Source organism: Squalius cephalus (genome assembly GCF_949319135.1).
Source record: "Squalius cephalus genome assembly, chromosome: 10".
Classification (NCBI taxonomy): Eukaryota; Metazoa; Chordata; class Actinopteri; order Cypriniformes; family Leuciscidae; genus Squalius; species Squalius cephalus.
Genome location: NC_137131.1, coordinates 1,603,501 through 1,622,001, shown reverse-complemented (window position 1 = coordinate 1,622,001; position 18,501 = coordinate 1,603,501). Strand labels below are relative to the sequence as shown.

At 37.7% G+C, this 18,501-nt stretch overlaps 3 protein-coding genes across 3 annotated transcripts in view; 2 read left to right on the top strand and 1 right to left on the bottom strand.

The window, feature by feature from the left end:
* The window catches only part of kif5ab (kinesin family member 5A, b), a 581,587-nt gene that overhangs the window by 396,792 nt on the left and 166,294 nt on the right, over positions 1-18,501 (bottom strand). The window lies entirely within an intron of this gene.
* arfrp1 (ADP-ribosylation factor related protein 1) lies at positions 149-4,847 on the top strand. Its single transcript, XM_079883554.1, has 7 exons — positions 149-504; positions 846-933; positions 1,015-1,097; positions 1,219-1,300; positions 3,602-3,672; positions 3,772-3,872; positions 4,709-4,847. Exons 1-7 carry the CDS (start codon positions 412-414, stop codon positions 4,794-4,796), a joined length of 606 nt encoding a protein of 201 aa, XP_079739680.1. The 5' UTR covers positions 149-411; the 3' UTR covers positions 4,797-4,847.
* stmn3 (stathmin-like 3) lies at positions 4,832-18,137 on the top strand. Its single transcript, XM_079883553.1, has 6 exons — positions 4,832-4,883; positions 7,471-7,562; positions 9,767-9,862; positions 10,667-10,848; positions 13,463-13,654; positions 16,980-18,137. The coding sequence occupies exons 1-6, from the start codon at positions 4,852-4,854 to the stop codon at positions 17,037-17,039; spliced, it is 654 nt and encodes a 217-aa protein (XP_079739679.1). The 5' UTR covers positions 4,832-4,851; the 3' UTR covers positions 17,040-18,137.

Below are 18,501 nucleotides of genomic sequence, written 5' to 3'. Positions count from 1 at the left end.
ATGAGTTTTAACTGAAGGTGTCACAGTGCAGCAAGCTATTTTTGGATGTCATGGATATATATATTGGTGTAGTATAATTACTATGATGAAATAAATAGCGTATCTTTCAGTCTTTGCCACCGAACAGATGATGAACTACATTTCCCACAATGCACTACAATTCGCCAACAACTTCCCAGGAAGCGTTTATTACTGACCGCTGCCAACATGGACATAAACAGCAAACCAGAGTCTCACGAATTACATCTGGTTCACTGAATTCATATTTGCATTTATATGAAGAAAAACACCGTGTTCTCTATCGTAATCTCCACTAGAGCTCGTGACTGTTTGCGTTGTTTACTTAGCGCCGCAGCTAAGCTAAGCTAGCTGTGTTTGTGATGTGAGCTGGTAAATAGTCTGTTATTGAGGATGTACACTTTATTATCGGGTCTGTACAAATATGTGTTCCAAAAGGACGAGTACTGCGTCCTGATCCTCGGTCTGGACAATGCAGGGAAAACGGTAAGACTAGTAGCTAGTACATAATTCACGCCTAAAACAGTTCCACAAAATCAGTTTTGCTTTAGTAACATTTTGGGCTTATGATGCACAATAACCTTGCCTAGGTAGGCAACTTGGAAAGTGGTGTTTAGGTAGGGTGCTCATCAAATTTTAAGACTACAATGCCCCATAATGTATAATTTCAGACTTTAGTTAGGTTGCACACTAGGTTTTGACACTGTTTCTGTATTAGTAATCAACTTATCTAGCTCCTAGAATAAATATGATGCTCAAAAGTGCAGTTTAGGTTGGCAGATCATTAGTTTTGAGACAAATCTGTGTTATTTTCTTGAATATTGTAGACCTTTCTGGAACAAACAAAAACAAAATTCAGTAAAAACTACAAGGGCATGAACCTCTCGAAGATCACCACTACAGTCGGCCTCAACAGTGAGTAAAGCATCCTGTAAAACTGAAGAAAACTAATACAAACACAGCTGTAGTTTTACTCGTTTTTCCTGTCTGTTTCAGTCGGCACCATTGATGTGGGAAAAGCTCGCCTGATGTTTTGGGATCTTGGAGGACAAGAAGAACTACAGTCTTTGTGGGACAAGGTGAGACACGTTCACTAAGTGTGATCCTGATGCTGTCGTTGAAGTGTGCATTATATAAATCCACTTCAGAAGACAGGAACGCAACTAATCAGTTTGTAATGTCATATTTGCCTTGTTTTAGTACTATGCAGAATCTCACGGCGTGATCTACGTCATTGACTCCACCGATGAGGAGCGCTTGGGCGAGTCGAAGGAGGCTTTCGGTGAGATTTACTCAAATGGGGAATCACTCAGAACCTGAACAATCAGCAGCATTTTTCACATCGCCGTCACACAACCCCTGTTTCACTTCAGCAGAAGAGATGCTCAGATAGTTTCATCGTACACAAACACAGAAACTGCAGTCAGATGCAGATTTAGGCCTGTCATTATTGTGGATTAATCGTTTGATCGTGGGTTATTTGATCTAATCACAATTCATTTAAATTTCAGTCATATTTTGCCATCCAAAATAAAGGAAATTTTAAGTGCTTGAAGAAATGCATGATATTGCATTATTATTTAATTTTTGGGTGTGTTGGAGAGAAACAAGCAGAGTCATAATCTGAGAGTAAAGAATGAAGAATATAAACATGGTTATGAAGCACACAAAGATATTCAAAGGTCGTCCTTCATATGACATGAAAGCTTGTGGGTTTTCTTATATTATGTAAGGAATAATTGACTTCAGGCCGTTGAATTATTAGAAAAATAATGCACACCCGAGGTGGTAATGCGGTCACGACGCGAAGCGGAGTCTTCAACGGCCTGAAGTCAATTATTCCGCTTATACTACAGTTACCACACCTCGAAACATTGTTCAGATTATGTATTTTAAGACGTTTGTAAAGTTTTTGTCATTAAAACGCTCTTGTATGTAGGACTAATTTCTTACACATCTAATCCCATGCCTCCGTTGCTAATTCCAAAACGTCACTTTAGAGTTAGTAACGGAGGTTTGAGCCACTGATAGCAGACTAATGCTGGACACACGACTAGCTGACACATTCTCTGACTGTTTTCATCGCAGCAGATTTTAAACACCGACTTTGAACACAGACTGAACACGCGTTTGGCCATGATCAGTCATCAAATTACATTCATAACCGGCCTTAAAGTGTGTCCTCGGCTCGGCTTTATGCAGTTATTAATGCAGTTATTAGAGAGAGATGTTGCAATAATGAGACAGAAAAGCATGTGCGTCAATATTATTATTTATTTATTAATTCAATTCATTTTAATTAATTTGTTCATTCTTTTTTTTTTCTATTATTGACAGATGACAGTAGACTAGCCAAATAAATGAAAAAAAAAGCCTTTTAACAAGTAAGGCCTATCAATAATTATTTATTTGTTATATTATCTGCAATAAAAATCCGTGCTGCAGGACTATCCATTTATTTAGCCTATATTCAGTTTAATTTTCTATTGATTATAGATAGGAATATACTTTATTTATTCAAATTAAACTGCATGTTTCCATTGATTGTGAAGCTAGACATTGAAAATTGCAGATCAAGTGCATGGGGCTAAATGCTTTTTCTTGTTATGAATTGTATCCTATTTTCCGTTATTACCGTTAACTACGCGGAGTGATATGGAACTGTAATGCGGTCAAGACCTGCCTGGAACTACTTTAGCTGTGCGTTTCCCTGAAAATAATGCACACCTTAGAACATTCGTCAACCAATCAGATTCAAGCATTCAACGGCCCTGTAGAATAAGTTTTATTATTTTATATATGCCGGTTACACTTCACAATAAGGTCCAATTAGTTATCATTAGTAAGTTGCATCTGTTAAAATTATGTAATGGACCTTGAACGAAAAATGAACGGTTGGATTTTATAATGTTAACAATGATTAATAAATACTGTAACAAACGTATTGCTACAGTATTTATTAATCATTGTTAACATTATATAATAAAAATCCAACTGTTCATTGTTCGTTCAAGGTCCGTTTAACAGATACAACTTTTGATATTAATAATATATTAGTAAGTGTTGAAATAAACATTAACTAATATTTAGTATTTTTAATTGTTAGTTCATGTTAAATAATGGAACCTTATTGTAAAGGGTTACCAATAATATTATAAATAAATAAATATTATACATTTTTACATAACATTAAAGTAAATCATATAGACCTATTTTATTATAATTTGTATTATTATATATGATTTCAAGTAAAAAAATAATAATTAGGTTTACACTGTAAGTGACATGAACAAAACAGAATGAAATCACGCATATAAATATAATTTTGCAGTATCTACTCGGTTATTGAACTGATCTGAATTGCTTTTGTCTTCTGTTTCTCCTTTATAGTAGATTTTTGATTTTGTCTCATATATTTGATGGTTTGCCTCATTGATTCTGTTATTTCCCTGTTTATTTCTGTGTTTCTCTATTGTGTAAAGCCCTATAGAAATAAAGGTGACTTGACTTTAGGGAAGTTTATGCCAAAAGTTTAACTGAACCGTTGTCTAATGTGAACTGACTTCATGTTCCCGTCGACCAGAGAAAATGATCAGCAGTGAAGTTCTGGAAGGAGTTCCTCTCCTCGTTCTGGCAAACAAGCAAGACGTCGAGGTATGAACTCTGCGTCTGATAGAAATGTGTGTCACGTCTCTAGGTGGCGCTGTGCTCCTTCATTCCCGCTGTAATAATGCTTTGCCTTGTGTTCCTCAGAACTGTATGTCTGTCCCCGACATAAAGACGGCTTTCAGTGACTGCGCTCCCAAAATCGGGAAGAGAGACTGTCTGGTGCAGCCCTGCTGTGCTTTATCAGGGTACGTCTCGTTCATTATTCAGTGTTGTGTGTGTGGAAACCCTGCTGTGTGCAAGTGCACTTAGTGGAGACCCAAAACACAGAGGAGACATCTAAAGCTGTGTTGTTTATGACCTATAAGCAGTTTTAGGGGAAACGCATTACAAGGAACTTGAGTTACATAATCAGATTACTAAAAGTGCTGTGCAACGATTAATCACATCCGAAGTAAAAGTTTGTGTTTACATAATAAATGTGTGTGTAGGGGAGAGCCGGGACGGTTGAAACGCGGGATGGATGAAACACTGAGATGAAAACCACTCACGTCATGTACGTCAAATTTCGTTAGCACGTACAGCACGCAATGCCTACCATACCCGCGAAAACATTTCTTCTTTACGTCGAGTTAAAGGCACAATATGTAACTTTTTTGCTTTAAAAATAGCAAAAATCACTATATCTATGTTATATATATTTTTTAGTTGTGCACTTACATTATCCCGACTGTTTCCAACAACTTTCAAACCAGGAGAAATTTTAATTTAATTCGAAGACACGTCCCGTTTCTTTATTTATCTGAAGTGTTTCAACTGTCCCTGCTGTCCCCTATTGTGTATAATTATTTTGTATATATAAACACACATTGAACCCTGTTGCAGTGATTGTAATGACATCGCTGTGTTTCCTTGAGGTCGAGCCAGTTTTGTATCTGTTGCAACTTAGTAAATGCTTTTTTGTTGCATGTAATGCTAGATAAAGATCATTGTTGATCATTTTTGCACTGTTACTTCTTGCTCTAAACTTGTGCTCGCTTGGTTTTGCTGGTTGTTTAAACCGTGTGTGTTTTGTGTTTTTCAGGCAGGGAGTGAATGACGGCATTGAATGGATGGTCAAATGTGTGATCCGGAACATTCACCGTCCTCCCAGACAAAAAGACATCACATAGAACATCATCTCTGTGTGGTGTGTGTGTGTGTGTGTGTGTGTAGGGATTTCTGTAAATGCATAGAGGATGCAGTTGTTCTGAGGACATGTAAGTTATGATATTATATTTGGTTGATGCTCTTGCAGACCTAAGTTTGATATCTATGCTGTGACATTGTAGATATTTATATGCTGAACTGACACCTTCAGTCTTGATTTCTGTTTTAAGCTCAAACTTTTTTTTTTTTAAGCAAAAGTTAGTCAAATAATGAAGACATTCCTAGTATAGAATTTCAAGAGGCGTTGTTTTTAAGACTCAAAACCTTAGTTCTAATTACTAACCAATTCTATAATAAACAGCAGAGATGGAAAACAAAGCACTTGTGTCTCGGTTTAATTTGCTCGACAGATGTTTTCCCAACCCTTACAAATCCAGGAGATGCCTCGTTCTATCAGGACTGGGGTTGATTGATTTTTCTCTTGTCTAAGCTGAATGCATTTTGCATGAAGGCACCGGTGAATCAATAAGCACCGCTCATGCTATGAATGTTATTACAGCGGCGCGCATCACATCTGTGACCTCTCTAATGAATCAGATGCTGTGAAAGAGTCAGTATGATGTTTAACATGCTCTAAAAGCCCCTGATCTCTCAACATTCCCAGATGTTATATGATTAATCAGTGATGTAAGCATCTTAAGTGCTAATGTTCATATGTAGATGTTCAGATATCTCACACTTAGTCTTAAAGTTCATTGAGTGCGTATGAGCGCTTGAGAACGGGGATCTGAACTGCCTTGAATCCGGCTGTTCCCTTGTGTGGTTGTTTCAGGACAGCTGGCTAAATCGAGCCGGGCTTCGCACGCAAGCCTTCAGCTGAGGGTTCGGGCATGAATTGTGTATGAAGACTTCTGTAACAGCGCATCCGAGAATCTGGAAGGGATCTTGAATAATACAGCTGGCACTTTTGGTTACGCTGCAAAAAAAAAATGGTCTTGTTTTTTTTTTTTTGGTCTTGGTTTAAATGTGAAATATTTAACTGGAAAACCTTGTATTATGTGCGAATTCTGGGTACGATAATATGTTGCGATTCAATATAATTCACAAAAAATCATACTATGACATTTTTTTTTTTATATTAATACTTTTCACATATTACAAAAAAATTAAACGAGAATTTTTTTTAACTATTTAAAATAAAATAGAAAAAAAAAATATATTTTTTTTGTGTGTGTGTACTTGTCTGAAGCTCAAACAGTAGATCATGCAACAATAAAGTCATGTGTTTGATTCCCTGTGAAATGCACATTCTTGAACTGATAAAAATATGCGCCTTCTCGCACTGGATAAGAGGGTCTGTCAAATGCATACATTTACATTTAAATACCGTCAGAGAGTAGTTTAGAAATTGACAAATTTTATTTTGATTAACCATGAAATTGCGGGTCAAATTGACCTGCGAACATCAAAATCGTAAGAAATTTTGTGCTCTCATTCCTCAATTTCAATACTTCCAACAACTCAATTTTGTATTGTAAATTTGTCAAATTGACCTGCAACATGATACAAGAGTTTAGCAAAACTGTAAGACTTGATTTAAGAGAATTTAACTTGGATTAACATTTTTAGCAAATAGCTTTTTCTCTACAAAATGTTTGCCAGATAAAATAGAAAACACCAGACTTACACTAAACGGTGCTTCATTTGGACTAGTAATAACTTGCATAGGAACATGTGAAAAAAGTAAAAGCATAGTAATAACAAAAAATGCTATTAGGGCTTTATCTTAAAAAAAAAAGAAAAGAAAAAAGCTCATTAACCCTGTCAAAAAGAAACAGTGCTTCTATTATTATTCCCATCTTAAATGACAAGCTTGGCCCTGTATATTAATAAGCAGCCGTCTGATGCACGTACGTGTCGGTTTCAGATCAATCGCTGATTGGAAAGGATAAAATGTCGTCTCGCGGTTGAACCCAATCCATCTTCTGTCTTGTCGATGAGTTATTGATTTTGTTAGTGCCTCATTGATTGGACCAACAGTAGTCCACTTAAAAACACAACAATATCTCAAAATATTTACCAGATACAGCATTACACGATATTTTACACTGTATTTTTGTCTAGTTTTCCAGTGCAAATATCTAAACGTTCTTAAATCAAGACACATTTACTGGAGGAGCAAAATGACTGAAGATATGAAGTATCATAATTATGCAAGTTAATGCTTAAAACAGTGATATCAGAAAATGATCTTTTACTTTGCCTGAATCATTGGCTCATTTTCTTCTTTTAAGCACAAACTCATTTAATTTTGATGCATTTGTCAGAAAACAAGTCATTGCTTCTCCAGTAAATGTGTCTTGATTAAAAAATGTTTCTTTTTTTTTTTTGCGGTGTAGATTATAAAATGTTAGATGCATATCAAATATTAACACCATATCAAATCAAACAAATGTTGCAAGAACTTTTCTCAACCAAAATGACTAAAAATAGCTCTTGTTTCCAAGACAACAGCACTACATCACTTTATTATTGTCTTTTTTTCTCTCAGTTTATCTCTGGATCTGATAATATTCCAGCTTCGTCTGCGACATCATTTCGCCATTTCTCTCTCTCGTCTCTTTATTCATCTCTTGTCCTCTCCTCCTCCTCCTCCTCCTCCTCCTCTCATCCATCATTCCTCCCCTGATAATACAGACCATCGCTGTGCGTCACTCCTTCAGTGCTTCATTCCCTCCATCTCTCGGCTCAGCATCCACCCGGCAGCACAATGGACAGCACGGTTTCAGGTAAGAGCCAGAACCAGAACACAGAAAAGACACTATAAAGAGAGTTTTGCATGAGATTGCATGAGCCAACCATAGAATCGACTCGTCTGGGTTTTGTTGCCAGTGATGTTTTGCATGACATTGGTATTAGTGAACATGTCCTTTGCCAAGCATGATGCTATTGGAGTCTGTAGAGATCATTAATAGACGGATCATTTCTGTTTAAACAAGACTTATGATGTGCTGATGCTCAACGCTGCAGATGTTGCGCAATAAAAAGCGGGTTCATTTGGAGGGTAGCAGCAGTGCAGCAAAATGTGTCGCAATGTTGAAGACGAGACTGTCTAGATCACATTCAAACACACACGGGAATCATTCATCCACTATATGTGACCCTGGACTACACAACCAGTCATAAGGGTCAATTTATTTGAGATTTACTGTATATATATCATCTGAAAGCTGAATAAGGATGGATAGGCCGAGATATAACTATTTGAAAATCTGGAATCTGAGGCTTAAAAAAGTCTAAATATTGAGAAAACGCTTTTAAATTTGTCCAAATTGAGTCCTCGATTGTGCTGCATCCACTCACAAAAATATTTTTTTTATATATTTACGGTAGGAAATTTGCTAAATATCTTCATGGAACATGATCTTTACTTAATATCCTCATGATTTTTGGCATAAAAGAGAAATCAATCATTTTGACCCATACCATGTATTGTTGGATATTGCCACAGATAAACCCGTGCGACTCGAGACTGGTGACGTGATCCAGGGTCACATATAGTCTGATCATCTTGTGTTGTCTTTGATGAGACCTTGTAAAGAAGCCAGTGCAACCACAGCGGTTATGTTTTTGGATATGAAATAGTTATATAAATAACAGCACGGTATATCATGTGACTCGTTCTAATGTCCGGCGGATGCAGCAGGATTTGAGTTATCTTTGCTATCTCAGCTCTCTTACAAAGTCACCTCTCTTTTGAGCTCATGTGTGATAAACACACACACACACACACACACACACACACACACACACACACACACACACACACACACACACACACACACACACACACACACACACACACAAACCGCTCAGGTTGGATGCACACGCCTGAAGAACTCGCTATAGTCATAAACACTAACATTAAGTCTGCATCTATTAGAAATGCTGCTTCTGTGGATTATTTTTAAAAAAAACTTCTTAAAACGCATCTTTTTAGTCAAGCTTTTAATTTATCACTCTGTATTTTTTATATTGTTTTTTTTTCTCCTTGTTTGTTTTATTTTGTTCTGCACATGCTGTACCGCTTTGAGTTTGAGAAAGGCGCATTACAAATAAAATGTATTATATATTTAGGTTCTGCCCCTTTCGCATGCATGAATCAAATCAAGTCTTGTTGAGGATCTGTGTCACACATGACCATCCTGACACACAGTTCACCTTCACACAAGCTCACACACGGTGAATTATTTTGCTGACATGTGCTGTGGTGAACAAATCAATAATGCATGAATCAGGTTGAGGGTGCGGTCTGTGTTTTCATTCTTAATTCATGTTAACTAATGTAGTTTAAGTCCCCCTGTAGTCAATCACTTTATCCCTTTAAACTCATCTTTGATCACCAAAATTACATATTTAAACGTTTTTTCCTTGAATTTTCTCTCATGCCTTAAAATATCTTGAATGTAACTCGACACCCTTGCCTCATTTAGTATGCGCGGTTCTATGAATATGCAAATGAGCCCCGCCTCCACTCACTCACTCACTCAGAGATCCACTGGTTGACGATCACACGTTGATCTGATTGGTTACAAGGTAGTTTGTGACGTCAGAAACACCAGCGATTTCAAAGCGTGTTTTTGAGACTGTCTTTGGTTCACTGCAGTTTTAAGGAGGAAATACTCAGCAATGGTGTCGACTTATGAATTTACACATGGTTTGTCTTAAAGCAGATTAAAAACACCACATAGACACATAAACAACATTAAAAGCTGGATTTTCAACCACAGGGGGACTTTAACCTTATTGAAGTGTTAATATTTCTTATGTTCTTTGTAAGAAATGGATTATGTCTATACAGTTGTAACTATCTGTCCTAAATTCTATTCAAGATTAGAATTAGTGCCGGATCGTAGTATGTAGAAGCAAAGATGTCTGTTCTTTCCCCACCACATGCACATATATATCACCGTTTTCTTTCTTTCTTTCGCAGCCTACTCTGAGAAGCTGAGAGAGATGTCGGTGTTGTCTCTCATCTGCTCCTGTTTGTATTCCCAGCCTCATCCCAACACCTTCGGCCAGTTTGAAGGTGGGAGCTTCAACAGTCTATAACCGGAGGCCTCAATACAAGAATATTGAACCCTCTGGTGATCTTCGCGTGTCGGTCAAAAATGACTGATCTGTTGTTGTTTTTTTCAATGAATGGAATGTACTATATTTTATTATGTTTTTTATTTAATATTTTGTATTTTTAGGGGATTTTATGGTACTACATTATATTTACGCTGTATTTATAATCCATTTATTCATGTTTTGAGCATGAGCCTGAAAATTACATTTCCAACTTAAACTGTCATAAATCTTGAATGCTTTAAAGCTCAGACTTAAGTTTGATCTCTTTTTAATGTCGACGCTTGGCAAATTATTGATGAAATGAAAAAAGTTTTAAAAAGTTAACTTAAAAAAAGTTACAGAATGTTATGTTTATTGTTATAAAAATAAAAAATATATATTATTTTCAATTGTGATATGAAATCTATATTTTCAAAAACCCTGTTTTACTCTAAAACTGCAAAAAAATCAAAGCTATAAATCTAAACAAGTTGTGTTCCAAATTTGAGTTTGATATTTCAAACAATGAGCTTTTAGTAAGATTTAGTTCGGCTGCAGTACCAAACACTTCCACTAGGTGAAATTCGTCTCGCACTCATTTCTGACCGCGAGGACCATTTAACCTTTTTGAATAATGTCCATGATTTTTTTGTGTGTCCACATAGCAAGTGCCAAAACCTTTACCAAGTTTCGTACCGTTCCGATGAAGTAAAAAAAAAAAAATGTTTTCCCGAAGAGCACCAATGATCACACATTCATTGTCCTCATCTTCCCTCCGCAGACATGGAGGTGAAGTCCCTGAATAAGCGAGCATCTGGCCAGGCGTTTGAGGTCATCCTGAAGAGTCCGACTGACCCGTCTCCTCCAGAGAGACCCCAGACCCTGGCGGTGCCGGCCCAGAAGAAGGAGCCTTCGCTGGGGGAGCTGCAGAGGAGGCTGGAGGCGGCCGAGGAGAGACGCAGGGTAAGATCATTATTCATCTGTGGAGTTTTCCGTGGAACACTGCACATAAAACAAATGCTGCATCCCAATTGACCCTTCGCAGGGAGTTTGATTGACAGGCGATCTGACCAATCATAATCCGCCATTCGCCGAATCCGGCATTTTTGTCCGGCAAAGCAGTCAGGAGAGAAACGGAGTGTACTGACGTCTTTCCGCGGTTAAAACAACATTCCTTCTGATGTTCATTCATGTTTATTTGATGCTATAAATGAACTAGAAGGAAGAGATGATCGGTTCATGAGCGGCTTTAACTGAGCGATCTGTCAGACACATTAAAGAGCCACAAAACGCTATTTATTGTTCAAATTTCTTTAAAAATGACCAACTTTGAAAGGAGAGGCTTTGTTTCAAATCATAAGTAAGCTAGTCTGTCCTGTGTCAGTGTGTTGTCAGTGTCCTCTTTGCTCTGCGATGTGCGTTTCACTGTGTGAGAGCGGCATGGCTTGTCGGACATAGCAACAGTAACTAAAGGGGGCGGGTCTTTGCAAACAGTCAATTTGTTTACGTATACTACGCCCTAAAAGTACGTACTGTTTTTGAGAAGAAAAAGTACATACTTTTGAGTGTGCAGCAGAAGAGTATGCATCCTCATAACAGCGTCTTTAATGAACGCATCCTGTCACAGTTTAAACTGCCCTGTCAATCATCTTATCACGGTTAAAATCCTCCACATTCAATCAAAATTTAATTTCCTCGCGTTTCGGAGAAAAATGTGAGAGAAATCACACTTTAATCTGCCAGTCATGGGTCTTCCATTCGGAGAACTCTCCTCATGTTTGCGTAATGATGCATTTAATAAAAGTTAATGACCAAACGCATCGTTATAGAAGTTCACAATGCTGTTTTAGATTAAATATAATGTGGATAACATTTAATAAATATATTTTTGTCAGATTAGTGAACACTGATTATTAAATTATACTGATTATTAAACACTCAACCCCTTTCTCTTAACCGCCGGTCACGCACATCCGCCATGTTTGTAGTTTTTTAAAAACTTTTTATTCGTAATTGTAGTTCTAATCGAATCCTCATCCACAGCGCAATGGGTTGTGGGCAATGTTAGCCGTTAGCTCGGATCTGCACTCCAGATTCTAACTGGAAAAAGTAGACCATCCGGGTATCTCTGGAACACTCATTTTACACTCATACTACGATTTGGGACGCACTAATTCTGATGTCGAATACTATTTAGGACGGATCGTAAGCGAATCGGGACGCAGCAAGTTTACACTACCAAGATTGAACCATGTTTTTTGGACACTTACTTGTTCTTACTTGTCTCCACACGTTGTCGTTGTCCACACTGAGACAACGTAATAGCAACGAAAACTAAGCTTTTTGAAAACGCTCTTTAAAGTGGATAGATCTGAAAACGTCGTTTTCGCATTGTATATGGACTGTGAAAACGAAGGTATTTAAAAACTATGATGTAAGTTTAGTCATGTGACGCATATTGAACCCATAGATATTCATGTTTATAGCGGTATTGTGCCTATTATGTGCTATTCGCTTTCACACTGTTGCTAAAGATATGTTCCTTCACACACTCTTCATATCACAGTCCTGCAAAGATGACAGAATTTACTCACATTTGCTAAACATGAGAGCAATTGCATTTTAGACCAAACATATAATAGTGAGAGTGCGACATGGACACATCAGTGAATGCTGAGATATTTAGCTAAATATCATCTCAGTGAGCATTTGAAGCAAAAATCTATCCGGATTAATGAAGACATAGCCTAAAAATAAAGGTTCTTCATTTGCATTTATGATTGAATAATAAACATCTCAGCTATCAGGGAACGCTCTACAGAACATTTGGAGAACATTTACTTAAAGTCCCCGTGTAGTCAATAATTATATTGCTTAAAACTCATTTTTGATCATGAAAATCAGATATTTAAACGTTTTTACCTTGGAAAAACATTTATTCATGCCTTAAAATATCTTGAATGTAACTCGACACCCTTGCCTCATTTAGTATGCACGGTTCTATGAATATGCAAATGAGCCCCGCCTCCACTCACTCACTCAGCTCAGAGATCCACTGGTTGACGATCACACGTTGATCTGATTGGTTACAAGGTAGTTTGTGAGGTCAGAAACACCAGCGATTTCAAAGCGTGTTTTTGAGACTGTCTTTGGTTCACTGCAGTTTTAAGGAGGAAATACTCAGCAATGCTGTCGACTTATGAACTTACACATGGTTTGTCTTAAAGCACATTAAAAACACCACATAGACATATAAACAACATTTAAAAACTTGATTTTCACCACAGGGCTTTAATGAGAACATTACCTACACGTTCTTAGAACAGATTTTTTGTATCCTGGCCTTAACATCCATGGAAACTCTCTATAGTGAATAGATATGAAAATGGAAAACAGTTATTACCCTTGTGTTGCCATCTGATAACCAACACAGTGCTCTTTTGTACGTCTCCATCGCCGCTGAGATGTTTTCATGACTTTGTCCCACATTTTGACCTCTTTTTAAATGTCAGAGAAGCTTCTCCACACCGTCTCACATTAGCCGTGTCATCTACTCTTTCTTCACCTCTTTGTGCAGTCCCAAGAGAAGCAAGTCCTGAAGCAGTTGGCGGAGAAGCGGGAGCGCGAGAAGGAGGTGCTCAACAAGGCCCAGGAGGTCAACAACAACTACAGCAAGATAACCGAGGAGAAACTCAACCACAAAATGGAGCTGATCAAAGAAAACCGCATGGCCCGTCTCAACGCCCTCAAGCAGCGTCTGAGAGAGAAGGTGAGACATGAAATAGTCTTTCTGTCTTAATCCATATTCCTGGTCTTACTGTATGTTACTCTATAGAAAATGTGTGTAGATGCTCTGGAGGTCTCGTGTTTTGTGATGGTAGATCCATAAAATCCAATGCAAACTCAATCTATTTTACATTTACACATTTGGCAGACACTTTTATCCAAAGTTACTTACATTGCATTCAAGATATACATCTTGTTAGTTCATGCATTCCCTGAGAACCAAATTCTTGCCGTTGCTAGCGCCATGCTCTATTGTTTGATCTGCTGGAATGGCATTTGTTTGAAAAACAAACCTTTTTTATGATCCAACCAGGGCTTAACATTAATTTGAGCAGTGGTGTGTAACCATAGACTGTAAAAAAATATGGACGTAGTGTCCGTGACGTCACCCGTAGGTTTCTGAAGACCGTTTTTGAAGCCTAAAGTGGGCGTGGCCGACCGTCACCATCTTGGCAGCGCGTCACTCCCGAATTTATTTATTTTTACAGTCAGACAATGAGCTGAGGAAACGTGACGGCTAACAGACAGCAGACACACGGCTAATGATGACTAATGACCACAGCAGCGGGAATCCACCTGTCACTCAAAAGTGGACACACCCTTAATTATGCAGAAATTTAAGGCTTAATATAATTTAAATGGATGAGTTATAAAAAAATTCACCCCCCTCACAGTCGTCATGAAGGGCAAAATTAGCTGTATAGACCAAAGACACTTTTTGCTCGAGGCTGTAAACATGTTTTTTTCTGCTGTAAAGTTGGGCATTTCAACATGGAGGAGATGCAGATTTGACTCACTTTTGCAGCCGGTCTCTAGTGGCCAGTTGATGAATTGCAGGGAGGTTGCCGCTTGTGTGTAACACAGTCACCTCTACTAGCCACTTTGGCGGGTTGAATTTTATATAATATACATTTTTCAATTGTAGTCTTTTAAAAAGGCATCTAGTGTTGTCAAAAATAATGATTTGTTGATACATATCAAAATATCTGAAACTCTTTCGCAGGAGACACAATACCAGCTGCACATCCCTTTACTCACTCGATTCATTTGCTCCGAATGAATATTGTTGGTGTTACAGGGCTTGAATTTCGGCAAGGATTGCGCATATTGAGCATAATTTACTAATTTCCGCATAAAACATGTATATTGGCTATTTTAAACAGTATAATGGGTTCGTGGGAAAAAAGCGACAGCAGCCTAATATACCAGCTGCCAAATTATGAGATAATATTAAAAGTATCGGTTACACTTTATTTTAAGGTGTCATTGTTACAGTGTAATTATATATTTAAGTACTGAGTAATATTAAGCAACTACATGTACTTACTATAGGGTTAGGATTTGGTTGAGGGTTAGTTGCATGTAATTATGCATAATTTACTGTTATTACTATGGTAAGTACATGTGTAACAAGGACACTGTAAAATAAAGTGTTACCGAAATATCTATATGGCAGTTTTTCCCTGTGGCATCGATGTCAAAATTGTGGCCAGTGAAAATCCTGAGTGACTAGTAGGGCTGTCAACGAATATTCTAAATTCGAATATATATTCGAATAGTTTTAAAAAACAGGAATTCGAACGTGAAAATTAATATTCGAATCGAATGTGAATTTCGAATATGGAAAAACACGCCCGCGGAAGCAGAGGCGCGGCTGTCTGCTTTGCGAGTGGGCGCGCGCGCTGTCTGAGGGACAGGTCACACGAGTCGCACTGTCTAGCACAGCGTCACTGCTGAAAGTTGACAGTGCACTAAAAAGACAATGGAATAAATTGCAGTCAGTTTTTCCTTTTTTTAATACAAGCACCAAGAATGTAAGTAGCCTTTTTCTTTTTTAATAGCACTTTATTTTTTATGAACCTCAGGGTAAAATTTCTTTGTTGTCACATTTCTCGGAATTGTGTGCCTCATTTTATTTAACGTTAAACAGAAAAGTTCCATGTTTACCACAGCACAGCTCGCTCGGAGCGTTCAATGTCGGTTCTATACTGTAAAACTTCAATTAATGTTAATAAATTTGTTTCAATCACTGAATAAAGCCTGCTATATTTGGGACAACAGTCGCGACCTTAAATTGCTTGCACAAAACTCTTGATCAGCACTCAACATGTGCTTATTGTTGTTGTTAATTTAACCGTTATGCGCAGAGAGAGCGTGAGAGAGAGAGAGAGAGAGAGAGAGAGAGAGAGAGAGAGAGGTCTGCGGTCTTGGCCATTAGTTTATTTACTTGGTTTTGTGTTGGTAATACATTGTCAAATATGTTTAAACTTAAATTTACTACCTATACAAGTAGTTATGTCTCTTTGTATTAATTTGTCCTGTTATTGACGTAATGCGCGTCATTGACAAAATGCGCAACCAGATGTTCGAATAGTTCGAATATTCGTGTGTTTTTTAGAGGGAATATTCGAACGTCATTTTTGAGCAATTTTGACAGCCCTAGTGACTAGTAACATTAGAAAACCACAGTGGCTGGTGAGCAAAAACAGTTAAAGGGGTCTTCGGATGCAAAATTCACTTTTATATGGTGTTTGCATATAAATGTGTCTTTGCAGTGTGTGGACACAACCACCATACAATGAAAAAAATACATTCACTCCTTTTGTTTAATCCTCAAAAAGCCTAAACACTCTCAATAATCAGGCCGTATGGATTTTCTGAGCACTATGATGTCATATTGCTCATGCTCCGCCCACAACCACTGACTGACTGTTTCATATTAGCATATTTCCCATATTAGCATATTTCCCGTATTAGCATATTTCTGCCCTCAGCCATTCGACACCCCCCATGGAAGAGAGGGGGGAGGGGGGAGCAGTTGCTCATTATCATTTAAAGAGACATGCACTGAAACGGGTCGCTGTGAACAGAGCTGTTTTTGAGGAGGTAAAGGGTGTTGTTTTACACAATCATTGAGGAATTTTAACCAAAGTATATTACAAACTTTACATGAACACCCTAAAGAATCATCCCAACTTGGCATCCGATGACCCCTTTAATGTCCACCCCTGGATCCAACAGAAAAATAAAGTCTAAAAAAAATGGGCTGGGAATACACTTTTATCTTGACTTTGAGGAAATAATGAACTGAATGAACTATGGGCTTGAATTTTACCACACTTCCTATTGCATGTTGTTTTTCTGGAGTAACAGGCTTACAAATGTACTGTCAATAAATAAGAGAATTAAGTTTCCTCCCTGGTTACTGCAAAACAGGTCCTATTTATAAAGCATTGATCACGCTCTCTCTCTCTCTCTCTCTCTCTCTCTCTCTCTCTCTCTCTCTCTCTCTCTCTCTCTCTCGTCAGGAGATTCATGCTGCAGAAGTCCGTAAGAATAAGGAACTTCACACTGAACTCTCTGGCTAAGGACAATCTTTGACGCCAGAGCCACGAGACATCCAGTCATGACGGCATTTGGAGGAAATGTCATTCTTTGGCCACACTGTCTTATGAGGTCAAATCAGACTCACCTTATCAGTTTTCCTTATCAATAAATGTCTGAGCATATAACAACATCCCACACACACCACGTGGACACAAGTATGTGAGCACCCAAACTGCATACATGTACGTGCTTGTTGAATGTTTAATTTCAGAACCCTGGGCATTAATATGAAGTTCGTCATTGTTTTGAGTTCATCCCGAAGATATTCAGGGCTAGACTTTGAGCAGCCAGTCAAGTTTTTCCACATTTTTTGATGATCCTTGTGTATTTTTCTAACTAAGACGTGTACCTGTAACATGTCCTGTCATATCTCTATCCCTAAACCCAAACTTGAACCCAAAAATGATGGTTCAAATCAAGAGTGAAATTATAAGCTGATGAGAATGTTGTTGAGCCAAACCCTAAACAAATCATTTGACCTATTTCTAGAATCTGATTGGCTGATCTTGATCCAGGAACATGCGCTACTTGGCAAAACAAGACAAGCATCCTCCAAAACTATTGAACATTTCCAGAATGTTTAAGATTTAAAATTATTAGACTAGCCAAACACATTTATTAGAAAGGGGTGCCCACATACTTTTGGCCATGAAGTTCATTTGCCTGCTGGGAAAAAACAACTTAGACCAGCTTAAATTCCAAGATTAACTTGTTTTCGATTGCCATTATTGGTGTGTACAAGCTTATTGTAGACCAGTAGATGAGCTTAAACCAGCATGAAAGTGTTCAAACACACCTTATGACACCAGCAAATGGGATGATCTGGTCATTTATTCTGGTCTAAACTGTAATTTAGCAGGGCTGAATCTCACAAAACCAAAAAACATGACTCTGTGTCCACATTTACACTGCACTTTATAGGATATGATTCATTCACGTTGGTAGTTTAGGTGCATTTCAAGGGTCACTGATATTTGTTGACCTGAAAGAGAAATGTCTAAGCTATATGCTGCTAACTGATTAATGAAAACCATTTAAAATACGATTAAAGCATAACATGTTCGTAATGAGAAGTCTTTGTCATTTTTGCAACACAAGGAAACTAAAAACGCACACAACGGATTATCTATGATGGCAACTCATCAAGCTTTCCGAGATTAACCTTATTTGTTGATGTTTATCACTTTCGGGTAAAAGTGTCATTTATTTCTGACAGCATTTTACATTTACATAATACAAGCATGCATTTGCTGTTATTATTATTACTAATGGTAAGCAAATTAGTGTCTCCTGAGAAGTTTCTCTAGTGGGTTCTTTTAGTTGTCTATGACAAGTTTATGATCAGGTTTTGTATATGGACATTTCTGACGCAGTAGTTTCTAAATCATGAGGACTTGTATAGCAGCTGATAAGACTCATTATATGCTCGTAAATGCTGCTAAA

Excerpts from the sequence above, each read along its gene's own strand:
- arfrp1 (XM_079883554.1), top strand. The coding sequence starts at position 412 with ATGTACACTTTATTATCGGGTCTGTACAAATATGTGTTCCAAAAGGAC. Across the intron at positions 934-1,014 it reads CACTACAGTCGGCCTCAACA|TCGGCACCATTGATGTGGGA; the intron begins GTGAGTAAAGCA and ends TGTCTGTTTCAG. Across the intron at positions 3,873-4,708 it reads CCCTGCTGTGCTTTATCAGG|GCAGGGAGTGAATGACGGCA; the intron begins GTACGTCTCGTT and ends TGTGTTTTTCAG.
- stmn3 (XM_079883553.1), top strand. The coding sequence starts at position 4,852 with ATGCATAGAGGATGCAGTTGTTCTGAGGACAT. Across the intron at positions 7,563-9,766 it reads AATGGACAGCACGGTTTCAG|CCTACTCTGAGAAGCTGAGA; the intron begins GTAAGAGCCAGA and ends TTTCTTTCGCAG. Across the intron at positions 9,863-10,666 it reads CACCTTCGGCCAGTTTGAAG|ACATGGAGGTGAAGTCCCTG; the intron begins GTGGGAGCTTCA and ends TTCCCTCCGCAG.